The sequence below is a fragment of the Stegostoma tigrinum genome, chromosome 4 (assembly GCF_030684315.1).
Source record: "Stegostoma tigrinum isolate sSteTig4 chromosome 4, sSteTig4.hap1, whole genome shotgun sequence".
NCBI classification, from domain to species: domain Eukaryota; kingdom Metazoa; phylum Chordata; class Chondrichthyes; order Orectolobiformes; family Stegostomatidae; genus Stegostoma; species Stegostoma tigrinum.
Window position 1 is genome coordinate 12,529,755 of NC_081357.1, and position 27,071 is coordinate 12,556,825.

At 46.3% G+C, this 27,071-nt stretch overlaps 1 protein-coding gene across 2 annotated transcripts in view; it reads left to right on the plus strand.

Moving 5' to 3' along the window:
- Positions 1-27,071, plus strand: part of xdh (xanthine dehydrogenase) — a 130,288-nt gene that overhangs the window by 8,134 nt on the left and 95,083 nt on the right. For both annotated transcript variants that reach the window (XM_059645162.1, XM_059645163.1), the window contains exons 2-6: positions 16,452-16,531; positions 19,275-19,332; positions 21,090-21,186; positions 22,734-22,842; positions 24,125-24,251. In XM_059645162.1, the coding sequence (XP_059501145.1) occupies positions 16,487-16,531; positions 19,275-19,332; positions 21,090-21,186; positions 22,734-22,842; positions 24,125-24,251 (436 nt within the window). In that variant the 5' untranslated portion in view covers positions 16,452-16,486. The remainder of the gene's footprint in view (positions 1-16,451; positions 16,532-19,274; positions 19,333-21,089; positions 21,187-22,733; positions 22,843-24,124; positions 24,252-27,071) is intronic.

The window sequence follows — 27,071 nt, forward strand, 5'->3', positions numbered from 1 at the left end:
TGATCTGATAATTCCCAAGTACCCCATAACCCTTATTCTCCTCAATGATTAAAAATCTCAGGGCCAAATGTACTTAATAATCCTGCCTTGACAACCCTCTGTGGTAAAGAATTTCACAGATTCACTACCCTGTGAGAGGAGAAATTCTTCTTCATGTCTTTAAATGTGCAACCGTATGTTCTGAGATTACGCTCCCAGACTCCCCCACACGGGGCAACACCTGTACACATCTGCTGTGTAAAATACTCTTTGACTCCTGTGTACTTCAATGAAGTCTTCTCTCATTCTTATAAACTCCACTGGGTGCATGTCCAATGAACTCTGTGTCTCCTTATTAGAAAATGCTTGGAATCAAGCAAACTTTCTCTAGACTGCCTCCAACGACAGTATAGCTTCCCTTCATTAAAGGGATCAAACTGCTCACAGAGTTCCAGCTATGATCTGACCAGAGCCTTGTATAGATTTAGTAAAACTTGTCGAAGTTTATTTCCCATCCCCTTTGAAATAAAGGTCAACATTCCATTGGTCTTCCCTATTACCTGCTAAACTTGGATACCATCTTTCTGGGATTTATGCATTAGGACCCACAAATCTCTCTTTTGTAACTCTCTGCAGTCTTTCCTTACCAAGAAACATTCACCTCCTCTATTCTACCTGCCAAAATGCATAATCGCACAAATATTCCATCTGCCAAGTTTTTGCCTGGTTGTTTTACCCTCAGAGACTTGTGATAAAGTTCATGCGAGCCCCAAGCTTTTATCTGACATTCCTAAAAATATTTCCTGTTCAGTTAATGATCAACTATTCCTTCAAATACCATTATTGAATAACAATTTCAGGCACTGCATCACAAATTGTAACCATTCATTCAGAAAACTAGTTTCCTGTCTTATCATCAATGCTGCTTTTTGCCAATCTTCTCAGGGCAATGAATTCTGGCTTGTAATCCTACCACCAATGGAGTCAACTTCTCCTTGCGCACTATGGTGCAGGAGAGGCCATTCAGTCCATCATGCCTGCAGCAATGCTATTGCCTAATGTCAATCTGACCCCTCTGTCCTATATCCCTGCAAACCATTTCTATCTAAATAATCATCCAATGCCCTCGTGAATGCTTCACATGAACCTGCCTCCACCACATTTCCAGGCAGTGTCATCCAGGCCCTAACAACCCATTGTGTCAAAAAGTTGTTTTTCTTACATCATCCTTCATTTGCACATCGCTTTAAGTCTACGCCCTGACGTTCTTGCCTTTTTTTACAAGCATGAACATCTTCTCCCTGCCTACTCCCAATCTGAGAAAAAGCTTGGTGTATTTTCATGCTTGGAGTTCATACTTAACTTAAGGGTAGCAAATACGTTTTGGAGTTACAGGATGGCAGGTCAGAACAGCCAATGGGATGTGCATCTGCAGTAAGTCTGAACATACTGTGTGTCAAAGGCATCTGCAGGAATTGTCACTGGGGTCAAAAAGCTTGAGTTCCAGGTTTGGGAACTTGACCAGTGGCTGGAGTGTGGATAACCTGTGTTTGGGAGATGGTCACACTGCAGATTAGAGCGCATTGGGAGGAAAGGGAATTGGAGACCTCCAGGCAGTCAAAGAAAACAAGGCAGGAATGCCCCCTGAGCCAATGCTTCTTAATCGATAATCTATTCAGGAAACTGATGGAGACAATGGTTCCTCAGGGGAGTGCAGCCAGAACTAAGCCCCTGGCACCACAAGTGTGTTGTAAAGGAGAGGTTTTGCCACTCGCTCTGAGATCTAAAACTGAAACACCCAAAGAGGAGGGCCTCACCATATAAAGGAGCGTGGAAAGTGGTGAAACCTGCCTTTTAGCAACTTCTGAAAGAAATCTCTGACACTATCCTTAAAATCAACAAGTAGTAATTTATTTATCTAATGCTGAGCAAATTAACCCAACTATTAACAAACTGAATAAACCCCTCCTAATTACTCGCTATTACCAAGTATAACAAGATTTTAATGGAGCGCTGTTCTAATAAATACAAGCACCCCCTTATATAAGATAAAAAAAGAAATGGAATTCAATCTCTCAAAATTACAGCCAGATTATGTGTCTTCTGGAGTGTTCTGTGTCTTCTCCATCGCATATTCTGTCAGGAATGCTTTCTCTGTGAATTCTTCTTTCAAGAATCTTAGCTAGGAGTGCCGTGATACCATTGTGATTAGAAGGGGCTTTCTCTAAGAGCTGAGAGCTGCTATTGGCAGCAGATGGCAGTTTACTCTCCTGTCTTTGCCCAACTGCCCCTTCTTTTATACCCTCGATGACGTATCAATATTTCCTATAATGCAATTTGTCCCATGTTGTCAAAACCATCAGTTTTGAACTTAATCAGTGATAATGGGAACTGCAGATGCTGGAGAATCCAAGATAATAAAATGTGAGGCTGGATGAACACAGCAGGCCAAGCAGCATCTCAGGAGCACAAAAGCTGACATTTTGGGCCTAGACACTTCATCAGAGAGGGGGATGGGGTGAGGGTTCTGGAATAAATAGGGAGAGAGGGGGAGGCGGACCGAAGATGGAGAGAAAAGAAGATAGGTGGAGAGGAGAGTATAGGTGGGGAGGTAGGGAGGGGATAGGTCAGTCCAGGGAAGTTGGACAGGTCAAGGAGGCGGGATGAGGTGGCAGGTAGGAAATGGAGGTGCGGCTTGAGGTGGGAGGAAGGGATGGGTGAGAGGAGGAACAGGTTAGGGAGGCAGAGACAGGCTGGGCTGGTTTTGGGATGTAGTGGGGGGGAGGGGACGAACTGGGCTGGTTTTGGGATGCGGTGGGGGAAGGGGAGATTTTGAAGCTGGTGAAGCCCACATTGATACCATCGGGCTGCAGGGTTCCCAAGCGGAATATGAGTTGCTGTTCTTGCAACCTTCGGGTGGCATCATTGTGGCACTGCAGGAGGCCCATGATGGACATGTCGTCTGGGGAAAGGGAGGGTGAGTTAAAATGGTTTGCGACTGGGAGGTGCAGTTGTTTGTTGCGAACTGAGCGGAGGTGTTCTGCAAAGCGGTCCCCAAGCCTCCGCTTGGTTTCCCCAATGTAGAGGAAGCCACAACGGGTACAATGGATACAATATACCACATTGGCAGATGTGCAGGTGAACCTCTGCTTGATGTGGAATGTCATCTTGGGGCCTGGGATAGGGGTGAGGGAGGAGGTGTGGGGGCAAGTGTAGCACTTCCTGCGGTTGCAGGGGAAGGTGCCGGGTGTGGTGGGGTTGGAGGGCAGTGTGGAGCGAACAAGGGAGTCACGGAGAGAGTGGTCTCTCCGGAAAGCAGACAAGTGTGGGGATGGAAAAATGTCTTGGGTGGTGGGGTCGGATTGTAGATGGCAGAAGTGTCGGAGGATGATACGTTGTATCTGGAGGTTGGTGGGGTGGTGTGTGAGGACGAAGGGAATCCTCTGGGGGCGGTTGTGGTGGGGGTGGGGTGTGAGGAAATGTATTCTATCCCACATTTCCCACAACACATCCCTCCCCCTCTCTCCCTATTTATTTCAGAATCCTCTCGCTATCCCCCTTTTCTGATGAAGGGCCTAGGCCTGAAACGTCAGCTTTTGTGCTCCTGAGATGCTGCTTGGCCTGCTGTGTTCATCCAGCCTCACACTTTGTTATCTTGGGTTTGAACTTAATTTGTTTTTGGTGTTAAGGTGCCTGGTTCAAATTAATTGGCTAATTTCAATACTTGGTGTCTTCATAACAAACAAAACTGTGGCTTGGCCTGCTAATTATATGGTCTTTTGGCATAAATGTTTCAATTCAGATACTCTCTGTGCATCTGCAAGCCCACAAGCTATCTTCCACAGACATCCTTTTTTGAATCTCATAGCATATGAAAACCACATACTGCTTTGCCTTTTAGCATTTTACAAATGCCAATATTTTACAAACACCAAATTCTAAGGTCCTGCCTCCTCAGCAACAAATGTTCTCTCCAACTTCACAAGCGTCTCTGCTATGCATTGGAAGAGGAAGAAGAATCATAGAATCCCAACAGTGCGGAAGCAGACCATTCAGCCCATTGAGTCACACCTGCCCTATGAAAAGCATCCCACCCCAACCCACCACCTCCCCCTAATCCCTGTAACCCCACATTCAGCACGGCCAATCCACCTAACCTGCACATCTTTGGACTGTGGGAGGAAACCGGAGCACCCGGAGAAAACCCCCACAGACACAGAGAGAATGTGCAAACTCCACACAGGCTCCCCAAGGCTGGAATCAAACCAGGGTCCCTGGCGCTGTGAGGCAGCAGTGCTCACCACAGAGCCACCGGGCTGCCTTGAATAAAGGAGGAATAGAGGTAGGGGAATCCAAATTCAGCGAATCAGACCTTTCTGTGGCTGGAACCTGGACTCCAGGGTAGTGTATTTCCTCCCTGGTGCCAGGGTTAAGGGTATCATTGAGCAACTGCAGGTCATCTTCCTATAGGACGGGGATCAGGCAAAAGTCATGGTCTACATTAGTGCCAATGACATTGGTAGGAAGAGGGATGAGGACTTAAAGGCAGATTTCAGACTAAGCAGGTGGATGAGGGTAAAGCGGTTGATGTGGTGTATCTGGATTTCAGTAAAGCGTTTGATAAGGCTCCCCACAGTAGGCTATTGCAGAAAATACGGAGGCATGGGATTGAGGGTGATTTAGCGGTTTAGATCAAAAATTGGCTAATTGGAAGATGACAGAGGGTGGTAGTTGATGGGAAATGTTCATCCTGGAGTTCAGTTACTAGTGGTGTACCGCAAGGATCTGTTTTGGGGCCACTGCTGTTTGTCATTTTTTTAAATGACCTGGATGAGGGCGTAGAAGGATGGGTTAGTAAATTTGCGGATTACACGAAAGTCGGTGGAGTTGTGAATAGTGCGGAAGGATGTTGCAGGTTACAGAGGGTCATAGATAGGCTGCAGAGCTGGATGAGAAGTGGCAAATGGAGTTTAATGCACAAAAATGTGAGGTCATTCACTTTGGAAGGAGTAACCAGAATACAGAGTACTGGGCGAATGGTAAGATTCTTGGTAGTGTGGATGTGCAGAGGGATCTTGGTGTCCATGTACATAGATTCCTGAAAGTTGCCACCCAGGTTGATAGGGTTGTTAAGAAGGCGTACGGTGTGTTAGGTTTTATTGTTAGAGGGATTGAGTTTCGGAGCCAAGAGGTCATGTTGCAGCTGTACAAAACTCTGGTGCGGCCGCACTTGGAGTATTGCGTTCAGTTCTGGTCGTCGCATTATAGGATGTGGTAGCATTGGAAAGGGTGCAGAGGAGATTTACCAGGATGTTGCCTGGTATGGAGGGAAGGTCTTATGAGGAAAGGCTGAGGGACTTGAGACTGTTTTCATTAGAGAGAAGAAGGTTAAGAGGTGACTTAATAGAGACATACAAGATGATCAGAGGATTAGATAGGGTGGACAGTGAAAGCCTTTTTCCCCGGATGGTGATGACTAGCATGAGGGGACATAGCTTTAAATTGAGGGGTGATAGATATAGGGCAGATGTCAGAGGTAGGTTTTTTACTCAGAGAGTGGTAAGGGCGTGGAATTCCCTGCCTGCAACCATAGTAGACTCACCAAGTTTAAGGGAATTTAAATGGTCATTGGATAAACATATGGGTAATAATGGAATAGTGCAGAGTAGATGGGCTTCAGTTTGGTTTTACAGGTCGGTGCAACATCGAGAGCCGAAGGGCCTGTACTGCACTCTAGTGTTCTATGTCCCATGTTCAGGGAGTTTGGAAATAAATCAACTATCAGGATGTCCAGAGCAGTAGTTTCAGGATTCCACCCTATGCTGATGATCATAAGAATAGGGATTGATGCAGCTGGAGAACTGGTATAGGAGGGAGCCTATCAGATTCTGAGATATTGGGACTAGCTCTGGGATAGGTAGTCTGTACAAGCTGGATGGTTACACCTTACCAGGACTGTAATTGATATCACCACAAGGAGATTTGCTCAGGCTGTTAGGGCGAGTTTGATCTATTTCGTCAGGGAGATAGGAACCTAGGGTTAACCCAAATTGGAAGGAAGTAAAGTTGGTACCAGGAAGTTAAAAAGATGCAAGGGAGACTAGAAGGCAGGAAACCAAAAGAAACAAAGCTGAGCATTGAGTATGCCTCCTAAAAGAAAGCATTCTCAACAAGGTTAGACAAACTAAAGGCAAAATTAAAGACATGTGCGTATGATCTAATTACCAAGACTAAAAGATGGCTGCATGGTGACCAGGACTATGAAATGTGTATTCAAGGACATTTGAGATTTAGAAAAGACAGACAAGGGAAAAAAAAAGTGGAAATGTGCTGATAAAAGGGAATGGGATCAATACATTGGTAAGGTCGAATCTTAGTTTGAAAGAGCAAAGCGCGCAGTCTGTTTGGGTGTTGTTAAGAAACAGCAAGGCACAGCAAATATATGTTGGAACCATTTACAGCTCACCAAATAGCTGAGATAGCATGGGTCGTGGTATTGATCAGTGGATGAGGGAGGCTTCTAGCATGGGCAACACAGCTATTGTGGGAGACTTCAGCCTGCCTGCAGGGACTGTACAAACCAATTGAGCTCTAGAGCCAAGGAGGATGAATTTCTGGAGTGTCATAGGGGTAGCTTTCTGGAGTTAGGGAGCTGACATGTGTTATTTTAGGCTCAGTATTATGTGAATCAAAATGTTTGTTGAACAATTTTGTGTGAACGAATTTCTGCCTTCCAAGTCCTTTGTACATATTTAGGAAGTAACTGTGGGCCCCAGCACTGCCCCTCTGTGGTACTCCACTATGCTACAGGTTGCCACACTGAAAATGCCCCTTTATCCCAATTGTCTGTCTTCTATTAGTCAGCCAGCCCATCTATCCATATTAATAAACTACCCCAACACCATGAGTTCATATCACACAACCTGAGGTGTCATTAAACATCCAAATATATTCCATACACCAAATCCCCTGTATCTATTCTGCTTTTCCTTCCTCAACAACTCTAATAAATTTGTAGGACATGATTTCTCCTTCATGGCCCATGATAACTCTGCTTTACCCATTAAATTACATCCTTTACAATTGATTCTTATATTTTCCCCATGACAATTGTTGAGCCAAATAGACAATAGCTCCAGCACATCCCTCACCTTCCTGGCTCTCTCAGTCTCCATCTCAGGCAACCAGCTTGTAACTGATGTCTATTTCAAGCCCACCGACTCCCACAGCTACCTAGAATACACCTCCTCCCACCCACCCTCCTGCAAAAATTCCATCCCCGATTCCCAATTCCTCCACATCCGCCGCATCTGCTTCCACGATGAGGCATTCCACTCCCGCACATCCCAGATGTCCAAGTTCTTCAAGGACCGCAACTTTCCTCCTGCAGTGGTCAAGAACGCCCTTGACCGCGTTTCCCGCATTTCCCGCAACACATCCCTTACACCCCACCCCCGCCACAACTGCCCCAAGAGGATCCCCCTCGTTCTCACACACCACCCCACCAACCTCCGGATACAACGCATCATCCTCCGACACTTCCACCATCTACAGTCCGACCCCACCACCCAAGACATTTTTCCATCCCCACACTTGTCTGCTTTCCGGAGAGACCACTCTCTCCGTGACTCCCTTGTTCACTCCACACTCCCCTCCAACCCCACCAGACCCGGCATCTTCCCCTGCAACCGCAGGAAATGCTACACCTGTCCCCACACCTCCTCCCTCACCCCCATCCCAGGCCCCAAGATGACATTCCACATTAAGCAGAGGTTCACCTGCACATCTCCTAATGTGGTATACTGCATCCACTGTACCCGGTGTGGCTTCCTCTACATTGGGGAAACCAAGCGGAGGCTTGGAGACCGCTTTGCAGAACACCTCCGCTCGGTTCACAACAAACAACTGCACCTCCCAGTCGCAAACCATTTCCACTCCCCCTCCCATTCTTTAGACGACATGTCCATCATGGGCCTCCTGCAGTGCCACAATGATGCCACCCGAAGGTTGCAGGAACAGCAACTCATATTCCGCTTGGGAACCCTGCAGCCCAATGGTATCAATGTGGACTTCACCACTTTCAAAATCTCCCCTTCCCCCACTGCATCCCAAAACCAGCCCAGTTCGTCCCCTCCCCCCACTGCACAACACAACCAGCCCAGCTCATTCCCTTCCCCCACTGCATCCCAAAACCAGCCCAGCCTGTCTCTGCCTCCCTAACCTGTTCTTCCTCTCACCCATCCCTTCTTCCCACCCCAAGCCGCACCTCCATATCCTACCTACTAACCTCATCCCATCTCCTTGACCTGCCCGTCTTCCCTGAACTGACCTATCCCCTCCATGCCTCCCCTTTACTAGATGGAGAGAAAAGAAGATAGGTGGAGAGGAGAGTATAGGTGAGGAGGTAGGGAGGGGATAGGTCAGCCCAGGGAAGACGGACAGGTCAAGGAGATGGGATGAGGTTAGTAGGTAGGATATGGAGGTGCGGCTTGGAGTGGGAGGAAGGGATGGGTGAGAGGAAGAACAGGTTAGGGAGGCAGAGACAGGCTGGGCTGGTTTTGGGATGCAGTGGGGGGAGGGGACGAGCTGGGCTGGTAGTGTGGTGCAGTGGGTGGAGGGGACGAGCTGGGCTGGTTGTGTGGTGCAGTGGGTGGAGGGGACGAGCTGGGCTGGTTTTGGGATGCAGTGGGGGAAGGGGAGATTTTGAAGCTGCTGATGTCCACATTGATACCATTGGGCTGCAAGGTTCCTGAGCGGAATATGAGTTGCTGTTCCTGCAACCTTCGGGTGGCATCATTGTGGCACTGCAGGAGGCCCATGATGGACATGTCGTCTGAGGAATGGGAGGGGGAGTTGAAATGGCTCACGACTGGAGGTGCAGTTGTTTATTGCGAACCGAGCGGAGGTGTTCTGCAAAGCGGTCCCCAAGCCTCCACTTGGTTTCCCCAATGTAGAGGAAGCCACACCGGGTACAGTGGATGCAGTATACCACATTAGGAGATGTGCAGGTGAACCTCTGCTTAATATGGAAAGTCATCTTGGGGCCTGGGATGGGGGTGAGGGAGGAGGTGTGGGGGTAAGTGTAGCACTTCCTGCAGTTGCAGGGGAAGGTGCTGGGTGTGGTGGGGTTGGAGGGGAGCGTGGAGTGAACAAGGGAGTCACGGAGAGAGTGGTCTCTCCGGAAAGCAGACAAGGGTGGGATGGAAAAATGTCTTGGGTGGTGGGGTCGGATTGTAGATGGCGGACGTGTCGGAGGATGATGCGTTGTATCCGGAGTTTTGGTGGGGTGCTTTGTGAGAACGAGGGGGATCCTCTTGGGGTGGTTGTGGCGGGGGCAGGGTGTGAGGGATGTGTTGCGGGAAATGCGGGGGACGCGGTCAAGGGCTTTCTCGACCACTGTGGGGGGAATGTTGCGGTCCTTGAAGAACTTGGACATCTGGGATGTGCGGGAGTGGAATGCCTCATCCTGGGAGCAGATGCGGTGGATGTGGAGGGATTGGGAATCGGGGATGGAATTTTTGCAGGAGGGTGGGTGGGAGGAGGTGTATTCTAGGTAGCTGTGGCAGTCGCTTGGCTTGAAATGGACATCAGTTACAAGCTGGTTGCCTGAGATGGAGACTGAGAGGTCCAGGAAGGTGAGGGATGTGTTGGAGATGGGCCAGGTGAACTTGAGTTTGGGGTGGAAAGTGTTGGTGAAGTGGATGAACTGTTCGAGCTCCTCTGGGGAGCAAGAGGCAGTGCCGATACAGTCATCAATGTACCGGAGGAAGAGGTGGGGTTTGGGGCCTGTGTAGGTGCGGAAGAGGGACTGTTCCACGTAACCTACAAAGAGGCAGGCATAGCTGGGGCCCATGCGGGTGCCCATGGCCACGCACTTTGTCTGGAGGAAGTGGGAGGAATTGAAAGAGAAGTTGTTGAGGGTGAGGACGAGTTCAGCTAGGCGGATGAGGGTGTCGGTGGAGGGGGACTGGTCGGGCCTGCGGGACAGGAAGAAGCAGTGGGCCTTGAGGCCATCTGCATGCGGAATACAGGTGTATAGGGACTGGACGTCCATGGTGAAGATGAGGTGTTGGGGGCCAGGGAATTGGAAGTTCTGGGGGAGGTGGAGGGCGTGGGTGGTGTCACGGACGTAAGTAGGGAGTTCCTGGACCAAAGGGGAGAAAATGGAGTCCAGATAGGTGGAGATGAGTTCAAGTGGGGCAGGAGCAGGCTGAGACAATGGGTCGACCAGGGCAGGCAGGTTTGTGGATTTTGGGAAGGAGATAGAAACGGGCCGTGCGGGGTTGGGGAACAATAAGGTTGGAGGCTGTGGGTGGGTCTGGGAACACCTGTGAGGAAATAAGTCACAGTTAACACTTCAGGTCTGGTGATCCTTCCTCAGAACTCTGAGTAGATGTGTTTGAGTTATGCAACCTCGAAGCCAGGAGTATTTGGTTATAAATCTTGGTCATAAATCTGTAGGATAGTAGAGTTGAGAAAGTTTAGACTCTTGGACCTGTAAAAAGGTTATATCAGCAGTTTTGCAAATTATCTATCAGAAATCAGTTTAGTAGAACTCTAAAGGTTAGAGACAGAGTGCAATATCTGTGGAATTGAATCTCTGTAATGGATAGTGCCAGGGAATGGGTTAAATTTCTGAGGCAGGATCAATGGACCCAAAACGTTAACTCTGATTTCTCTTCACAGATGCTGCCAGACCTGCTGAACTTTTCCAGCAACTTCTGTTTTTGCTCCTGATTTTCAGCATCTGCAGTTCTTTTGGTTTTTAAATTTAGCTTTGTTCCGTATTGCAATATTATTCCAATTGTATGGTACAGTTTGATGCTGTGAATAGTGAGAAAGGAAATTGGATCAGAAAATCATGATGTTGAATCTGAAATTAGGAATGGCCATGTCAGAAAACATGCTAGGAGTAGTTCATAGACTCCACAATGTATAATTATGAGGGACTTTTATCTCATAGAGACAGAGAAATCAAATTGACAAGGGTGGTTTGGCAGATGAAATTATAGAATGCTTTTGCCTGGAACAATGTTATGTAATTTGTTGCTGAATGGATAAGGTTATTTTAGGTTTTGTATTGGGTAACGTTCTATGGATAATTACATTGTAAAGTATCCACTGGGAGATAGTCAATATAATGCATTTGAATTCCGCATTAACTTTAAAAAAGTACTAAACATTGTTAACCTAATCCCAAACAAGAGTCTACAATTTAAGCTAAGATAATTCCATAGGCACGAGAAAAGCCCAGGTTAAATTTGGAATAAATAGCATCATGTTAAACAAATAGTAGGGAACATTTAAAGACCCAATTCAACAATGATACTTTCACAACATGGGTGTTGCTGCTGAAACCAGCATTTATTGATCACTCCGTAATTACTCAGAGGGCAGCTAAGAGTCCAACACATTGCTGTAGGTTTGGAGTCACATGGACATCACACCAGATAAGTTTCCAACTCCTGTGGGGCATCTAGTAAGACAGATGGGCTTTCCCTGACATGGAGATCATGGTCATTACTGAATGTTTGACTCCAGATGCTTCCTTGAAAAGGAGCTCAAATTGCACCACCCGCCTTAGTGGGATTTGAACTTGGTATTGCTGGATTACAAGCCTTGTGACTATAACCACCAAGCCATCACCTCTCCTGGGTGAGCTTTAGCCTAAAGCTCCAAATAAATTGGCTGTTGAATGCACCAATTTTGATTCCCCAATATTCCCAAGATTTTCAACAAGCCCCAGTGAATTGGATACCAGCAAATGTAACTCCACTGTTAAAGAGAGAAGGAAAAGGGAATGAAAGGATAGTTAGCCTATTGTCAAAAAAAGGCTGAAATCTCTTATGAAGGAAGTCTGAACAATTCCCTGAGAAAGCCATAGCAAGATTGGTCAAACACAATGCGATTTTGTGAAAGGACCTCTTTTGAAATGAACACATTAGTTTTTCTTGAATCTGTAACTAGTGCACTCAACAAAGGGGAACCAGTAGGTTTCCAAAATGCATACACCAGCCATGGAGTTGGAAATAACACAGCACAAATATATATAAAAATATACACATAAATTGGAGATAACTCAGTGGACAAGAAGGAAAAAGCAATGATATATGAAGCATTTTTGATTTGCCCTTGCCATATTCTGCCATATTTATATTATTAATGGTATCTTATACTAAGAGTATTCATGTTCTATTCTAGTACATTCAATTTAAACCAATGTTTTACATCTTAAAATTACTGAACAAAACATTTCAGAAGATGACCAGCTGAAAGATATCTGACTTTCTTTGTGTTTGCAAACACTCCAATATCTTAACTGCGAACCACTATCTCTGAACCAAAAAAACACAGCAGTTTGTTGCTATGAAAATACGCCTTCCTGAAACGCATTCAAAATTCAATTCATGAGCACTTTAAACGCAGAGACATTTGCTGCCTCAATTTCAGAAGGTGTCAAATGACAATGCAAAACTGTAACACACCCGTTGTTTGGTGAAAAACAACGCAAATCACAGAATCTCGAGCACTGTGGATACAGGCCATTCAATTCATCACAAGTCTATAACAGCCCTCAAAAGCAAACCCCACCCAATCCTTGTGTTTTCCCCCTAACCTGCACACCATGGGCACTTCAACAGGACCAATCCACCTAACCTACATATTTCTGAACTGGGGGAGGAAACCTACACACATAATCACCCAAGAGATGGAATTGAACCCAGAAGCCTGGTGCTGGGAGGTAGCAGTGTTAACCACTAAGCCATCCTGAACCATGGAGCTCATGTGGCAAAGAAACCATCTTGAACTCTATGTTGGAACAAACCAACAGAATCTGCTTGCAGACACACAGAATTCCACCAAAAACTTGCTAACTAGTTGCCAGTTGTCTAACCAATGAAGACAACAGAGGAGAATATCTTAAACAGGGAAGAAGGGTCCACCCCCTCACTAACATTAGGTTCACTAGAGAACAATTTCTAAGAAATAAGACAATAGAAAACGTCTCTGAGAATCTGAGATAACAAGGTGTAGAGCTGCTTGAACACAGCAGACCAAGCAGCATCTGCAGTGTTCATCCAGCTCTACACCTTGTTATCTCAGATTCTCCAGCATCTGCAGTTCCTGCTCTCTCTGAGAATCCTTTGCTTTACCAGACTAAATTTTTAAAGGGCCGCATGCACCTAAGAAACAGTATACCTGCCAAGAAGGAGGCAGAGATAGTTAGAGTTTACATCTATATTGTTTTAACTTGATCTGCACTCCTTTAATGGTAATTCTATGCATATCTCCAATTTTGTTCACTCTGTTGTGTCATCACTTTAAGAGTGATGACTCCTAAAGAAGCACAACATTACAAATGAGCCAAGTATCTAGATGTCACCACATGACCAATGATCACCATCAGTCAGCATTATAGCTCCTTAGACAAAGTATAAGGCTAAAGGTTACTCTGTACTGTCTGGAAAGGTTAGCTGCAAACCAAGTCACAAGACAACAGAGGAGAATACCTTAAACAGGGAAGAAGGGTCCACCCCCTCACTAACATTAGGTTCACTAGAGAATCACCAAAGTTTTCAAGGAAGCAGAATCTTTGTATCTCATTTCGATAGCACAAAAAAAACCTACAATTAGACTCAGAGATAATGGGAACTACAGATGCTGGAGAACCCAAGATAACAAAGTGCGGGGCTGGATGAACACAGCAGGCCAAGCAGCATCTTGGGAGCACAAAAGCTGACATTTCGGGCCAAGACCCTTGATGAAAAAAATTCTGATAAAGAGTCTAGGCCCAAAACATCAGCGTTTGTGCTCCTAAGATGCTGCTTGGCCTGCTGTGTTCATCCAGCCCCACATTTTGTTATCTACAATTAGAGTATTGTGTTCCTTTCTGGTCACTACATTACAGGAAGGATTTGGATGCTTTGAGAAGGTGCAGAAAAGGTCTACCAGGATGTTCCCTGGATTAGAGGGTATGGGTTATAAGGAGAGGCTAAAAAAAAACTTGGGTTGTTTTCTCTTGAGCAGTGCAGGCTGAGGGGAGACCAGATAGACGTGTATAAAATTATGGGATGCATAGATAGGGGTGATGGTCAGAATCTCTTTTCTCAGAGCTGAATTTCTAATACTAGGGAGCACGCATTTAAGGTGAGAGGGGGAAAATTCAAAGGAGATGTGAGGGGCAAGCATTTTACACAGAATATGGTAGGAGTCTGGAAGGTAGCTGCCAGGGGTGGTGGTGGAGGCAGATGTGATAGGGGCATTTAAGATATTTTTAGATAAGTACGTGAATATGCAAGGAATGGAGGGATATGTACCAAGGACAGGCAGAAGGGATTAGTTTCATTAGGCATCATGTTCGGCACAACATTGAGGGCCGAAGGGCCTGTTCCTGTGCTGTACTGTTCTACATTCTAATCCACTGACCATCCAGACTTGGAAATATATCCCTGTTCCTTCAATGTTGCTGGGTCAAAATCCTGGAATTCCTTCCCTCAGGGCATTGCCAGTCATGGGCAGCTGTGGTTCACGAAGGCAGCTCACCACCATGTTCTCGAGGGCTACTGGGGACAGGGTAATAAATGCTGGGCCCACCCAGCAAAGTCGCACAAGTAAATGAAAAAAAACTAGTTTGTTAAATTTTTCAACTGATAATGCGATTTATAAAAGACTGAACAGTTGGTGTTGATGATTGATTTGACAATTGCTTCAATACCCATTGAAGAAATCCAAAAGAACCTAAGACCATAAGACTTAAGAGCAGATATAGGCCATTCAGCCCATTGAACCTGCTCTTCCAGTCATACCTGATCTGATAATCCTCACTCCTTTTCCCCGTAACCTTTAATTCCCTCACTGAATAAAAATCTGTCTATATTGGCCTTGAATATACTTAATGATGCAGCCCTCTGTGATAAAGAATTCCACATTTCACTACCCTTTGAGAAACAAAATTCCTCCTCATCTTTGTGTGACCTCGTTGTTCTGAGATGATTACCTCAGGACCTGGACTCTCCCTGAAGGGGAAATAACTTGCCCACATCTATCCTGTCGAAACCCCCTAGGAATTCTGCGCATTTCAATAACGTCTTCTCTCATTCTTCTAAAACCCAACCTCTCCTCATTGGACAGACCCTGGGATCGGCTTCGTGAGCCTCCTCTGGACTGCATCCAATATCAGTATATCTTTGGCGAACAAACGAAGGTCATAGCATTAACTTACTGCGAGCAGATGGAGGAAGGTATCAAGTTATTTGAGCTTGATAACAACATCTGCAAGTGTTAGGTGCAGCCAAAGCATTGTAACTCGGACACAGAAAGCAAACATGGATTTTGACACGTGCTGTCGACCGCCTACGTTGCAAAGCTATGCTCTTGCATTAGTACATTAGTAAAGCAATGCAGCTATGGCAATTGAGCATGGAAGACACTGATATTTTATCTGATAGATCCAAACAGACCAGTATTGTTTGTGATCATCAGCAAATGTGCACGGAGCACCAGAAGAGACCAAAAGTGAGCACATTGGCACAGAATTTGCAACAATTGTTGCAATTAATGTGAAACATGAATGCTGCGTCAGTGCATTTAGCTGGGGAGCCTCAGAGGGACACTACCTTCAGAGTTCAGCCAAAGGGATGGCCTTTGACACTTGCATATCTCTTACTCAGCCTCTCCCTTTGCCTGAGTCATGGTGACCCCTAGCTCAAAACGACACCAACCCTGTTTCTCGAATGAGAGAGCTGCCCCATGGTCTGGTGAGTTTTTCAATAGTTGAAGAACTAATAGTAACACTGAGCTGGCGGGTTGCTCTGCGGCTAGCACGTTGCTTCACAGTGCCAGGATCCCAAGTTTGAGTCCACCTGCTAGCTACTGTCCATAGGCTATTGGCTGTGTGGAATTTCTATGTTCATCCCCGTGTTTGGATGGGTTTCCTCCCACAGCCCGAAGATGTGCAGGTTAGGTGGGTTGGCCATGCTAAGTTGCCCATAGTGTTCAAGAATGTGGAGGCTGGCTGGGCTAGCCATAGCAAATGCAGGGTTACAGGGATGGAGTGGGTATGGGTGGGTTGCTCTTGGGAGGGTTGGTGTGGGCTTGATGGGCTGAATGGCTTACTTCCGAGCCATAGGGATTGTACAATACACACTCCATAATTGCTGATTGTGTGTCAGTGTCCTCAGCCCTAAACTCAAGAGTTCCTTTCCTCGTCTTTTCTGCCTCTCTGTGTCTCTCCCTTCGTTCAAAGCAATCCTTAAAAACTATGTTCTTTGCTTAAGTTTTAAACATTTGGTTGTCTGTCCAAACAGCTCCAGATGCAAATTTTGTTCAATAATTCTATGGTGACGTATTTTGTAACATTTTATTGTATTGAAGGTGCCACACAGATTTATGTTGTGGTTATGATTGCAAATCCCGGAGGACTGCACAACCTGTTGCCTAATAGTTTTATTTTTGATCTTGTCTTTTAACAGCATAGAGAGAGCAGAGGGGTAAAGACAGCTCCACAATGAAGGAGAGCCATGAGCTCGTTTTCTTCGTCAATGGACGCAAGGTAGGTCAGAAGGCCTGTCACAAAATGAAAGACCTATAATGGCCCCTCCTCATCGTTTTCAAATCTGTCCACTTGCTACCTCCCTGCCTCTGTTATCTTCTGAAGCCCCACAACCCTCCAATCCTGCAAAGCCTGGGATTTTATGTGTTCCCGGTTTTAATTGGTCCATCACTGGTGGCCATGTTCTCCGCTTCTGAGATTATCTACTTCAACCTCTTAACTTCTCCACTCCCTCCTTCCTCCTTTAAGACACTCCTTACTTAAAATGTGCCTCCTTGACCAGGCTTTTGTCTTCGTGTTTCCTGATCTTTCTGGATATGGCATCTTTCTTTCAATATTTACTGTAACCAGTGCTACTGATTCGATTGAAAGCAGTCCCACTGCCATGGAACAGAATGGCTACCGCCCAGACCTGGGGCTATTTGCTCCATTGAGTCTGTGATGGGTCCCCTACAAAACTGTTGCAATTGGCCCCATTCCTCCTTTCCGACTGTTAAACTGAATTTGATTAAATCTGCTCACTTAAGAGCAGATGTCAGATAAAATGATTGGAATCTGCTGAAATGTTGTCAAAATCCAACGTGTTTTCTCATTTCCTACATGAAGTGTTACCTTTCCACCCAGGCATCTCTTCAGTCGCAACTTCCATCAGTCAGACCTTCAATGGCTCCCAATGCCCTCGAGGCAACCAAGGACAGGCAATGAAGATTTTCCTTTCTGTAGCCACTCTAGTCCAAAGTGTAAAAATAAGGACAAATTACCTTGCTCAAACAGGACAGCACAGGTTTCTATTCACTGATACCATTCCCTCTGTGACTGACCAAGCTTGTGGTGTCAGTGGAGGAGCACGTCAATGCCTTTCAGTGGGTTTGGCAACCCTACCTCTGCATTCGTAGCCTCTTCGCTCGAGCCACTGTTCTCCACTTGGTGATCATATTTGTTTCTGGTGGACGGGGAGACACCTCCGTTTCCCTCCATTCAGCAAGCTGAACTGAATTGAATTGTATTAGATTTATTATCACAATAATTTAAAGCTCCGTTCTGACCCACAGCATTCCTGTTAGTCCAGAATGTTCCCTCATACAAGTTCGGCTCCCTGCAAGGAAAATGGGAACCTTCCACAGGGAGCAGAGTCAAGACATTTACAAATGAAGACCCTGGAGAATTTTGGCCCCAATATTCCAGTTTCCAACGTAAAACATTTACCTCCTTCACCATTGGGATCTGAAGGCAACACTCTGTACCAACTTGCCATGGGTTTGGACATCCCTGGCAAAGCCAACATTTGTCACCCATAGAATCCCCACAGTGCGAAAGCAGGCCATTCAGCCCATCACGTCCACACAAACCTTCTGAAGGGCATTCCACCCAGACCCATCCCTATATTCCCCATGGCTAATCCGTGCAGCCTGCAGGTCCTTGGGGCAATTCCCCATGGCCAATCCACCTAAGCCTGCACATCTTTGGACTATGGGAGGAAACCAGAGCACCCGGAGGAAACCCACACAGACTTGGGATAATGCATAAACTCCACACAGACAGCCGCCTGAGGGTGGAATTGATCCCGGGCCCCTGGCTCTGTGAAGCAGCAGTGCTAACCACTGAGCCACCCCAAAAAAGCAGAAATCCCATTGCTCTTCAGAAGGTAATAGTGAGCCACTTTCTTGAAGCACCGCAGTCAATGCGCTGTCGGTATAGCACAATGCTGTTAGGGAGGGAGTTTCAGAATATCAACCCGTAGACACTGAAGGAACAATGAGATTAGCTCCAAGTCATGGTGAAATGTGGCTTGGAGAGACAGCTCAAAGCATCTTCTACAATTATAAATGCTATCACCCAGGACAGTGCAAGGGATACTTCCCATTTTGCGACCAAGTTACCAAAACTCTGCTTTTGCTATTCACATCATGTACTGCAGAGAATGGTTAATTTTGGTAAGTGGTTAAATTCTTTTCAGTTCTGAAATGCTAATATAGCATAAAAATTGGTGGTAACATTTTTAAAAAGGTGACTTGCCTGACAACCTAATACATCTAGATAATTAAAACTCACTAAGAATGGCGGTTCAGGTGATGTATCAAGCATGCAGTATGTGGGTGCTCCTGGATACCATTGTGATCCAAGGTAAATGTGACTGCAGTAAGAAGTTAGAACAGCTGTGGCTCAAATTTTATGAACTGGACCCTCAATGACAGACACTGTGACACATCAGTTACCTGCATCTTTTGAACCAGAAGGTGGTCACACCTCTGAGGATAGGGGTCTTCTGATATGTCAGAGGCTGTCATGATATGTGTGACTCTAAGTGAAGCAGGCAAGAGGATCAAGAAGGTAGGATTGGAAACCATTTCAATTGCCCAGTCGCTGTGAGGTTTTTCCCATTTGAATGGAAGAGGGACTTGAAGGGTAGGGTTTGCAGACTAACCTTGGCACCATGGTGCGGGAAGGTGCTGAAGTTAAAGGGATGGCAAGGAATGCAGTAGAAGGTGATTATATTGCCAATGACTGGTCCTTACATTGTGTGAGTGTCATGACTTGAACCGTAGGAGACACAGCTGTCTACCCTACAAGAGGAGGGAGATCCATCAAATGGCAGACTCTCCACCCGAAATGGGTTGCTGCCATTTTGATTCGTCAGCTAATGGACTCATGAGGGGATTGAAGGAGTAATGTTTAAATTTGTTAAAAATGAATGGTGGTTAGTGGCTAAACCTTCTGTTTTCTTTGGTCTGACTTCCTACAGATTGTGGAGAAAAATGTGGATCCCGAATTGACCCTTCTAACCTACCTGAGGAGAACATGTATCCATGAGAGGTGGCTTGAGTTTTGGCAAGTGAGGATGCCCCAGCGTTATAATTGGTTGAGCCTCTTGCAACTAAGCCCTGATTAACGGCCATCTGAAAATTGTGTTCCCCGAGCATTCCCAGCTCTGCAATCTGACGTTATTCCATTAACAATATTACGTTCTATATCTCACCACCTGAAGAAAGGTTCTCATTTTTGCTTATGCACTATCAATATATTTTGGAAACAATTGAATATAAAAGCCAGTGAAACCAAGTCACAGATTTTTCTCCCATTCTGTGGTAGTCAAGACATCTGGTGACTGTAATTATGGTGTGTGATTAGACAGGCAGTTACTTTGCACAGAATAGTTGTATAAGCAGTGACTTTGGACCATATTATAACTTCATAACTGATATGATAACTTGTGTCATCATTGACTCAAACCGAATCTATAGCACAGAAACAGAACATCCAGCCTCACCAGCCAATGTTCATCAGATTCTTCCCATTGTAGCTCATCTAATTCCTTCACTTAGCCATTGATTACTTTTCACTGATCAAGCTTTTTGCTGCAGCATCTCCGCTAGCTGGTTTATGTGGCCACAAATTGTAACTACTATCTAGGTAAAGAAGTATTTCCTGAATCTTCTATTGTATTTACCAGTGACTTCTTTATGCGTAGGCCCTGGTCTCCCCTCAAGAACATCTCTACCTTATCAAACACTTCCACAATCCCAATAATGTTCAGCAGAACACCTTCAGATCCTTTGCTTCTTCACAGAGAAAAATCTTCCAATTTTGCTGATAACTATGACCATCATAGATGGTCCAAGATCCTTTTCGAGTTATCTTCTCCAAAGCCTGCACCCTCTTTTTAAGATAATGTATAAAGCCTGATCAGATTAGACTGAGCATCTATTTTATGGTTATTTTATTAGACCTTCTCGTTTTTAACATTGATTTTAGTTGCTGCAGTTGCATTCTGTACTGGGTAAATATTGTATGGATACAAGACAGTGGCGCATGTTGCATGGCTCATCAATCTAACAGGTCCCGCTGTAAACCTAACACTGACTCAACTGGTCCCACTATAAATTTCTTCACTGCTCAACTAGTCCCACTATAAATCCAACACTGACCCAACTGGTCCCACTATATGTTCCTTCATTGTTCCATCGGTCCCACTAAAAATCCAAAACTGACCCAACTGACCCCACTATAAATTCCTTCACTGCTCAACAGGTCCCAGTATAAATCCAACACTGACCCAACTGGTCCCACTCTAAATTCCTTCACTGCTCAACAGGTCCCACTGTAATCCCTTTCTCGGGCTCAACGGTTTACAATTTATGGTAAACCCCATCATTATTCCAAGTTATTCCACAAATCCATCACTGGGACAACTGGTTCCTCTCTAAATCTAATCAACTAGTTTCTCGATAAATACCTGAAAAACTCCTTTGGTAACCTGATTTCTCATGGAAACATGTCGATGCAATGTAAACAATTCTGAAAAATTGCACCCAATGGGCCGAATGGTCTACTTCTGCTCTTACATGCCTTATGGCCTATTCTTTATCATTCAGAGAAGGTGATGCCTGGCATTCTGCTGGGAGTGTTTTCAATGTTGGTGGAGCTGTGGTACCCATCCACCATCTTAAGCAGTTACACGGGGACGGCGAAGGGGTGAGGAGGGGGACTTAGATTGCCGTGCAATTGTGCAATGTTATCGTTGACAAATGCTTTCCTTAATGCAATGTCACTGTGCCAGTGGGTCTAACTGGAACCAAGCTAGGCTGTGGGGAAGGAGGATGCGGCTCCTGTACTGTGATGGTCTCTAAGTATAACCGTCTCGAAAAGAAGATCATGTATCCTTTCACAAACAATCATATGAGAAGCATTGTACGTTAAAAAAAGTGTTAATTTTGAACAATTAAGAAAGGAATGAAATGTCCCATCAGTGAGTTACTGTACAGACCAGTTCCGTCCAATCACGAGAAATGTTAACGCCTATGGTAGGCCTTAACACGTCATGAGGGAAAATTGAGGAAAAAATCCCAACAAATGTTGGAATTGAATGTACTGGATGCTCCATTTTAAAATGAAAAAAGGATTTTCTGGACTGGTGTGTGTCACTTGATAGAATCCTTACAGTGTGGAAACAGGTCCTTTGGCCCAACAAGTGCGCACCAACCCTCAGAGCATCCCACCCAGCCCAATCCCCCAATACCACACATTTCTGGACACAATTGACAACTTAGCATGGCCCATCCACCTTGCCTACACATCTTTGGACTGCAGGAGGAAACTAGAGCACCCAGATGATGATGAAACCCACATAAACACAGGGAGAATGTGCAGACTCCACACAGACAGAGGGTAGAATTGAACCAAGGTCCCTGACACTGTAAGGCAACAGTGCTAGCCACTGAGCCACCATGATTTGTCCTTTATGAGCTGTTCCTTCTGAGTGAGCTTTCAAAATCTTCCACCAGGCAGTTGCCCTTCTTTGTCTTCGTCTGTTGCCTTGGAGCCATTTGTGAAATGCACAGCCATTACATTCAGCACAGGGTGGCTCAGTGGCTAGCTCTGGTGCCTCACAGTGCCAAGGACCCGGGTTTGATTCCAACCTTGAGTGACTGTGTGGAGTTTGCGCAATCTCCCTATCTCTACGTGGGTTTCCTTTGGGTCCTCAAAGAGTTAGCCGAAAGATTTTAGACCATAAACGCATCTGAGTTAGATTGACTGCTTATTTGTGAACTGTGAGCAAATTTGCCTCATGTCTTCAACTTGGAAAGGCTTTGGGTAGTGTCACTTTGAACAGATTTGCTTTATTCACCCATGGGATCCGGGCACTTACTTCTTCATTGCCCCTCTCTAGTTGCCCTTGGGAAGGCGATGTGTGAGCTGCTTTCTTGAACTACAATCTATGTGCCATAGCTAGACCCACAATGCCCAGAGTGATGGAGTTCCAGGATTTTGTTCCAGCAGTTCCAGCCTTATCAATACTATGACACCACGCTCCCTGTGGAGGGGACAAATAGGATGGAGCAGATCAGGGGCTGAGGTACAAGTCTGTGGCTCCAATGCTTAAATGTTCATCTATTGCAAAATGGTCCATTTCACTCACCTTCTATAATCCTGGCAATCACATGCTAATATCGTTGGCTGATTACAGTAATCAACATTATCAAGTAGTTTAAACTGGAGCCAAGCATGGCACAGAGAAATCCACTCCAGTGGTGGAAAACGTTCGGTTTCAAATTCCTCCCAGCATGTCGCTCTCAGCAATCGTCTCGCATCAGTTCTCCTGCGAGTGAACGTTGGGCCATCGTGCCCAGGCACAGCTTGTTCTTCAGTACATTGGTCATCACCGTGTGGTGACACGAGCCGTCCTTAACCATGATGCCCCCAGGCACATTACTGTCAACGCCTGCCTTGCGCCGCTCTGTTCCCTGCACCGTACTGCCGTAACCACCGTCGAAGGGATCGGTAGCAGTACCACCCAGCTTCACCCGGTCCAGGTAAGACTTCCAGGTCACACTGGCACTGTGCCTTTGAGAGGAATCCTGCCTTGACTGGTGCCAAGGAATACGCGGAGAGACTGGAGTTACTCTCCTTAAAGCAGATAAGACTAAGGGGAGATTCGATGGAAGGTGGTCAAGATAGTGAGGTGCTTTGATGGAGTAAATAAGAAGGTGCTGTACCCAATAGCTGGAAAATCAAAAGACACAGATTTCAGGTGGTTATCCCAAAGTACCAAGGGCTATAATAGGACACAGCAAGTGATTATGGCCTGGAATTTGCTGCATTTGGTGGGGATGAGACAGAATTTGATTCAAATGCGATATTTAGAAGAGAGTTGGGTAAAGGCTTAAAGGGAAAATACTTTGCAGGGCAATGGGGTAAGTGCAGTGGAATGAGATTTGTTGAAAATCTCTTTTGAAAAGCCAGCACAAAAACGATTTGCTGGATATTCTACTCCCAGAGGGCTTCTGGTCATGTTTGAGTTTCGTCACCTGCCATTTCCTGCTATGACCAGCATCCACTGGCAGTAATGACCACCTTGTTGCTTGACTTTGAAACATGCCACTCGCTTCTTCACCAAGTGTCCTGCGAGAGTGCGCCCGTGGGTTTGTGCTGAGGGTCAGTTTCACAGAGACGAGAGATTTCCTGTATCTTTGCGAGTGGCCATTCTTCCTGCGTGAGTCAGCAGAGAGAAGCTGATGGGCCTTTCTGACCTCATCAATTGATCTGCCCTGCCATATCTGACTCTGTGAGGATCAAGGGTCCTTGCATGTGCAGGGTGTGAGAAATAGCCATTCAATGATCAAACTCGCAGTGAGTTCTATAGGCTAGACCCCATGCTGTCAGTAACTCTGTTAACATGGCTGGTATACAGATCTCAAGTATTGTTGGTAATGTTTATGCACATGGTTGGTGATAGCGACAAGTGTAGAACATTACAAGTGCTCAGCAATAGGTAAAATGTTAGTCGTCTCTCTAGCAATTATGATTTGTTGATGCTCCATATATCTGACTGCATAATGAGTGATGGGAGTGTCAATATTCACCTTCGTCAGTGAACGAGTGTCTGTGTGTGCCCACAAAGCCCAACCAGTTTCATTTTCCTCTTTACAACCTTGGCAAAATCAGTGGAAGCCAGCGCATTCACTCTATCAAGCCCATGTAGATGTGTGCTTCTCTGCACAGGGGTATCCTAAACCCACCCTTGCCACGAACCTCCCATGGCAGGTCAACTTTGCACGCTGTCAATTCTGTCCTTTCATTGCTTTGCTTCACCAGGAACGGATAGCCAAATCCCATGGCTCCCAGTGTGGATTCTGCACCCCCGGGATTGTCATGTCTGTGTACACCTTATTACGGAACAATCCAGATCCCACAATGGCAGAGATTGAAGATACCCTCCAAGGTAAAGTAAGCTCATGGGAATTCACCAGCAGTTGGGGGGGCGCGGGGGCAGCGTGAAAGGGGTGATCCTGACTCGCACAGTTAGCTGTGCAAGAGACAGAAAGGAGATTAAAGTGAAGACACTGACACAGGAATAGCTTTTGGAACAGTCTTGATGGGACGAATGGCTTCCTTCATTACCTCTGGTCCAGGGTTTGCTTACTCAGTTGGCTAACTCTAACCAGGACATTTGTTAACTTTGCCATTGTAAAGTATGCCCAGGTGAGGTTTTGCCCCTCAGTTGGTACAAGGAGAACTCAGCCCTGTCAAATCCCGAAGTGACTGGTAGACACCCAGGAAGGTTGGTGCCAAGGCAGGCAGGTTAGAGGAGCTGCTATAGCTCTCAGGGACTTCATTCAAGTCCTTGTAGAAGACTCTAGGCTCTTTTGTCCTCTCTGCTAAATTGTCCACCCCACACCCCTTTGCCCTCCGTGTCCCAAAGCAGCTCAAATCCAACCTCTGCCTCTCCATCTCCCCCACGGCTCCCCACGTTGCCATGTCAATATAATGTCAACTCACCCTGTATCCGAGATAACAAGGTGTGGAGCTGGATGAACACAGCAGGCCAAGCTGCATCAGGGGAGCAGGAAGGCTGACGTTTCGGGCCTACAGCCTTCTTCAGAATTTCAGATTTCAGATTCTCCAGCATCTGCAGTTCCTACGATCTTACCCAGTATCTGGTACGGTTAGATTTCCAGAACAATGCTGAAACAACATCAAATCCAGCCCTCAGCACAGAATTGATTGTAACAAAACTCCCTCTCATGAAAGCCTCAAGGTTTTTAAATCTCCTTCAGTGGTTACTCTCTTACAGGATTAAACATATTCATCTTTGTACCTCTCATTGTGTTAATCTGGGCAATTAAATAACTCACTGGAGGAAAAGGCTGCACAAGACATCTCCATTGGCAATGAAGTGGACAGCCCCAGCCCACATCAGTGCAAAAGATAAGGAGCAATTGCAACAACCTTCGGCTGGAAGTGCCCAAAGGGTGATCCATCTCGAACTCGTCTTGCGATCCCCAGCATCACAGATGCCAGTCTTCAGCAATTCCAATTCCCACCATGTAAGATTGAAAAGAGATGAAAGGCGCTGGCTATATGTGGGCCCATAGCCCTGACAACATTGTGGCAATAGCCCTGAAGACATGCTCTCCAGGTTTGAGCGAGAACCCTAGCTAAGCTGTTGCAGTACAGCTGCAACTCTGATGTCTACACAGCAATGTGGAAAATTTCCTAAAACGTCCGATCATCAACAATAGGACACATCCAACCTGGCCAATTACCGTCTGCTCTCGATAATTACAAAGTGATGGTAAGCGTTATTGCTATTGCACTACTTAGCAAGAACATGCTCACTGATGGTCAGTTTGGGTCTTGTCATTGCCACCTAGCTCCTAACTTCATTAGAGGCTTGGTCCAAGATTGTACAAAAGAGCTGAATTTCAGAGGCGAGTACGTTTGACATCAAATCAGCATTTGATTGAGTACGTCACCAACGAGGCCTTGCAACACTGTCTTGCTGCCGGTTGGCAGTCAAAGCTGGCACGTAGGAAGATGGTTGTGGTTTTTAGAGATTAATCACCTCAGCTCCAGGACAACCCTGCAGGTGTTCCTTAGGTAACAAAGTATGAAGCTGGATGAACACAGCAGGCCAAGCAGCATCTCAGGAGCACAAAAGCTGACGTTTCGGGCCTAGACCCTTCATCAGAGAGGGGGATGGGGTGAGGGTTCTGGAATAAATAGGGAGAGAGGGGGAGGCGCACCGAAGATGGAGAGAAAAGAAGATAGGTGGAGAGAAGAGTATAGGTGGGGAGGTAGGGAGGGGATAGGTCAGTCCAGGGAAGACGGACAGGTCAAGGAGGTGGGATGAGGTTAGTAGGTAGGAAATGGAGGTCAGGCTTGAGGTGGGAGGAAGGGATGGGTGAGAGGAAGAACAGGTTAGTTAACAAAGTTGTTAACTTTGCCATTGTAAAGTATGCCCAGGTGAGGTTTTGCCCCTCATTTGGTACAAGGAGAACTCAGCCCTGTCAAATCCCGAAGTGACTGGTAGACACCCAGGAAGGTGTCAGCGTTAAACATATTCATCATGCTCAACGCTTACCATCACTTTGTAATTATCGAGGCGGAGACAGGCTGGGCTGGTTTTGGGATGCAGTGGGGGGAAGGGGACGAACTAACCCTATCGCAGGAGGCCCATGATGGACATGTCGTCTGAGGAATGGGAGGGGGAGTTAAAATGGTTCGCGACTGGGAGGTGTAGTTGTTTGTGGCGAACCGAGCAGAGGTGTTTTGCAAAGCAGTCCCCAAGCCTCCGCTTGGCTTCCCCAATGTAGAGGAAGCCACACCGGGTACAATGGATACAGTATACCACATTGGCAGATGTGCAGGTGAACATCTGCTTAATATGGAAAGTCATCTTGGGGCCTAGCATGGCAGTGAGGGAGGAGGTCTGGGGGCAAGTGTAGCACTTCCTGCGGTTGCAGGCGAAGGTCCTGGGTGTTGTGGGGTTAGAGGGGAGTGTGGAGCGAACGAGGGAGTCACGGAGAGATTGGTCTCTTCGGAAGGCAGACAAGGGTGGGGATGGAAAAATGTCTTGGGTGGTGGGGTCGGATTGTAGATGGCGGAAGTGTCGGAGGATGATGCGTTGTATCCGGAGGTTGGTGGGGTGGTTTGTGAGAATGAGGGGGATCCACTTGGGGCGGTTGTGGCGGGGGCGGGGTGTGAGGGATGTGTTGCGGGAAATGTGGGAGACGCAGTCAAGGGCGTTCTCGACCACTGC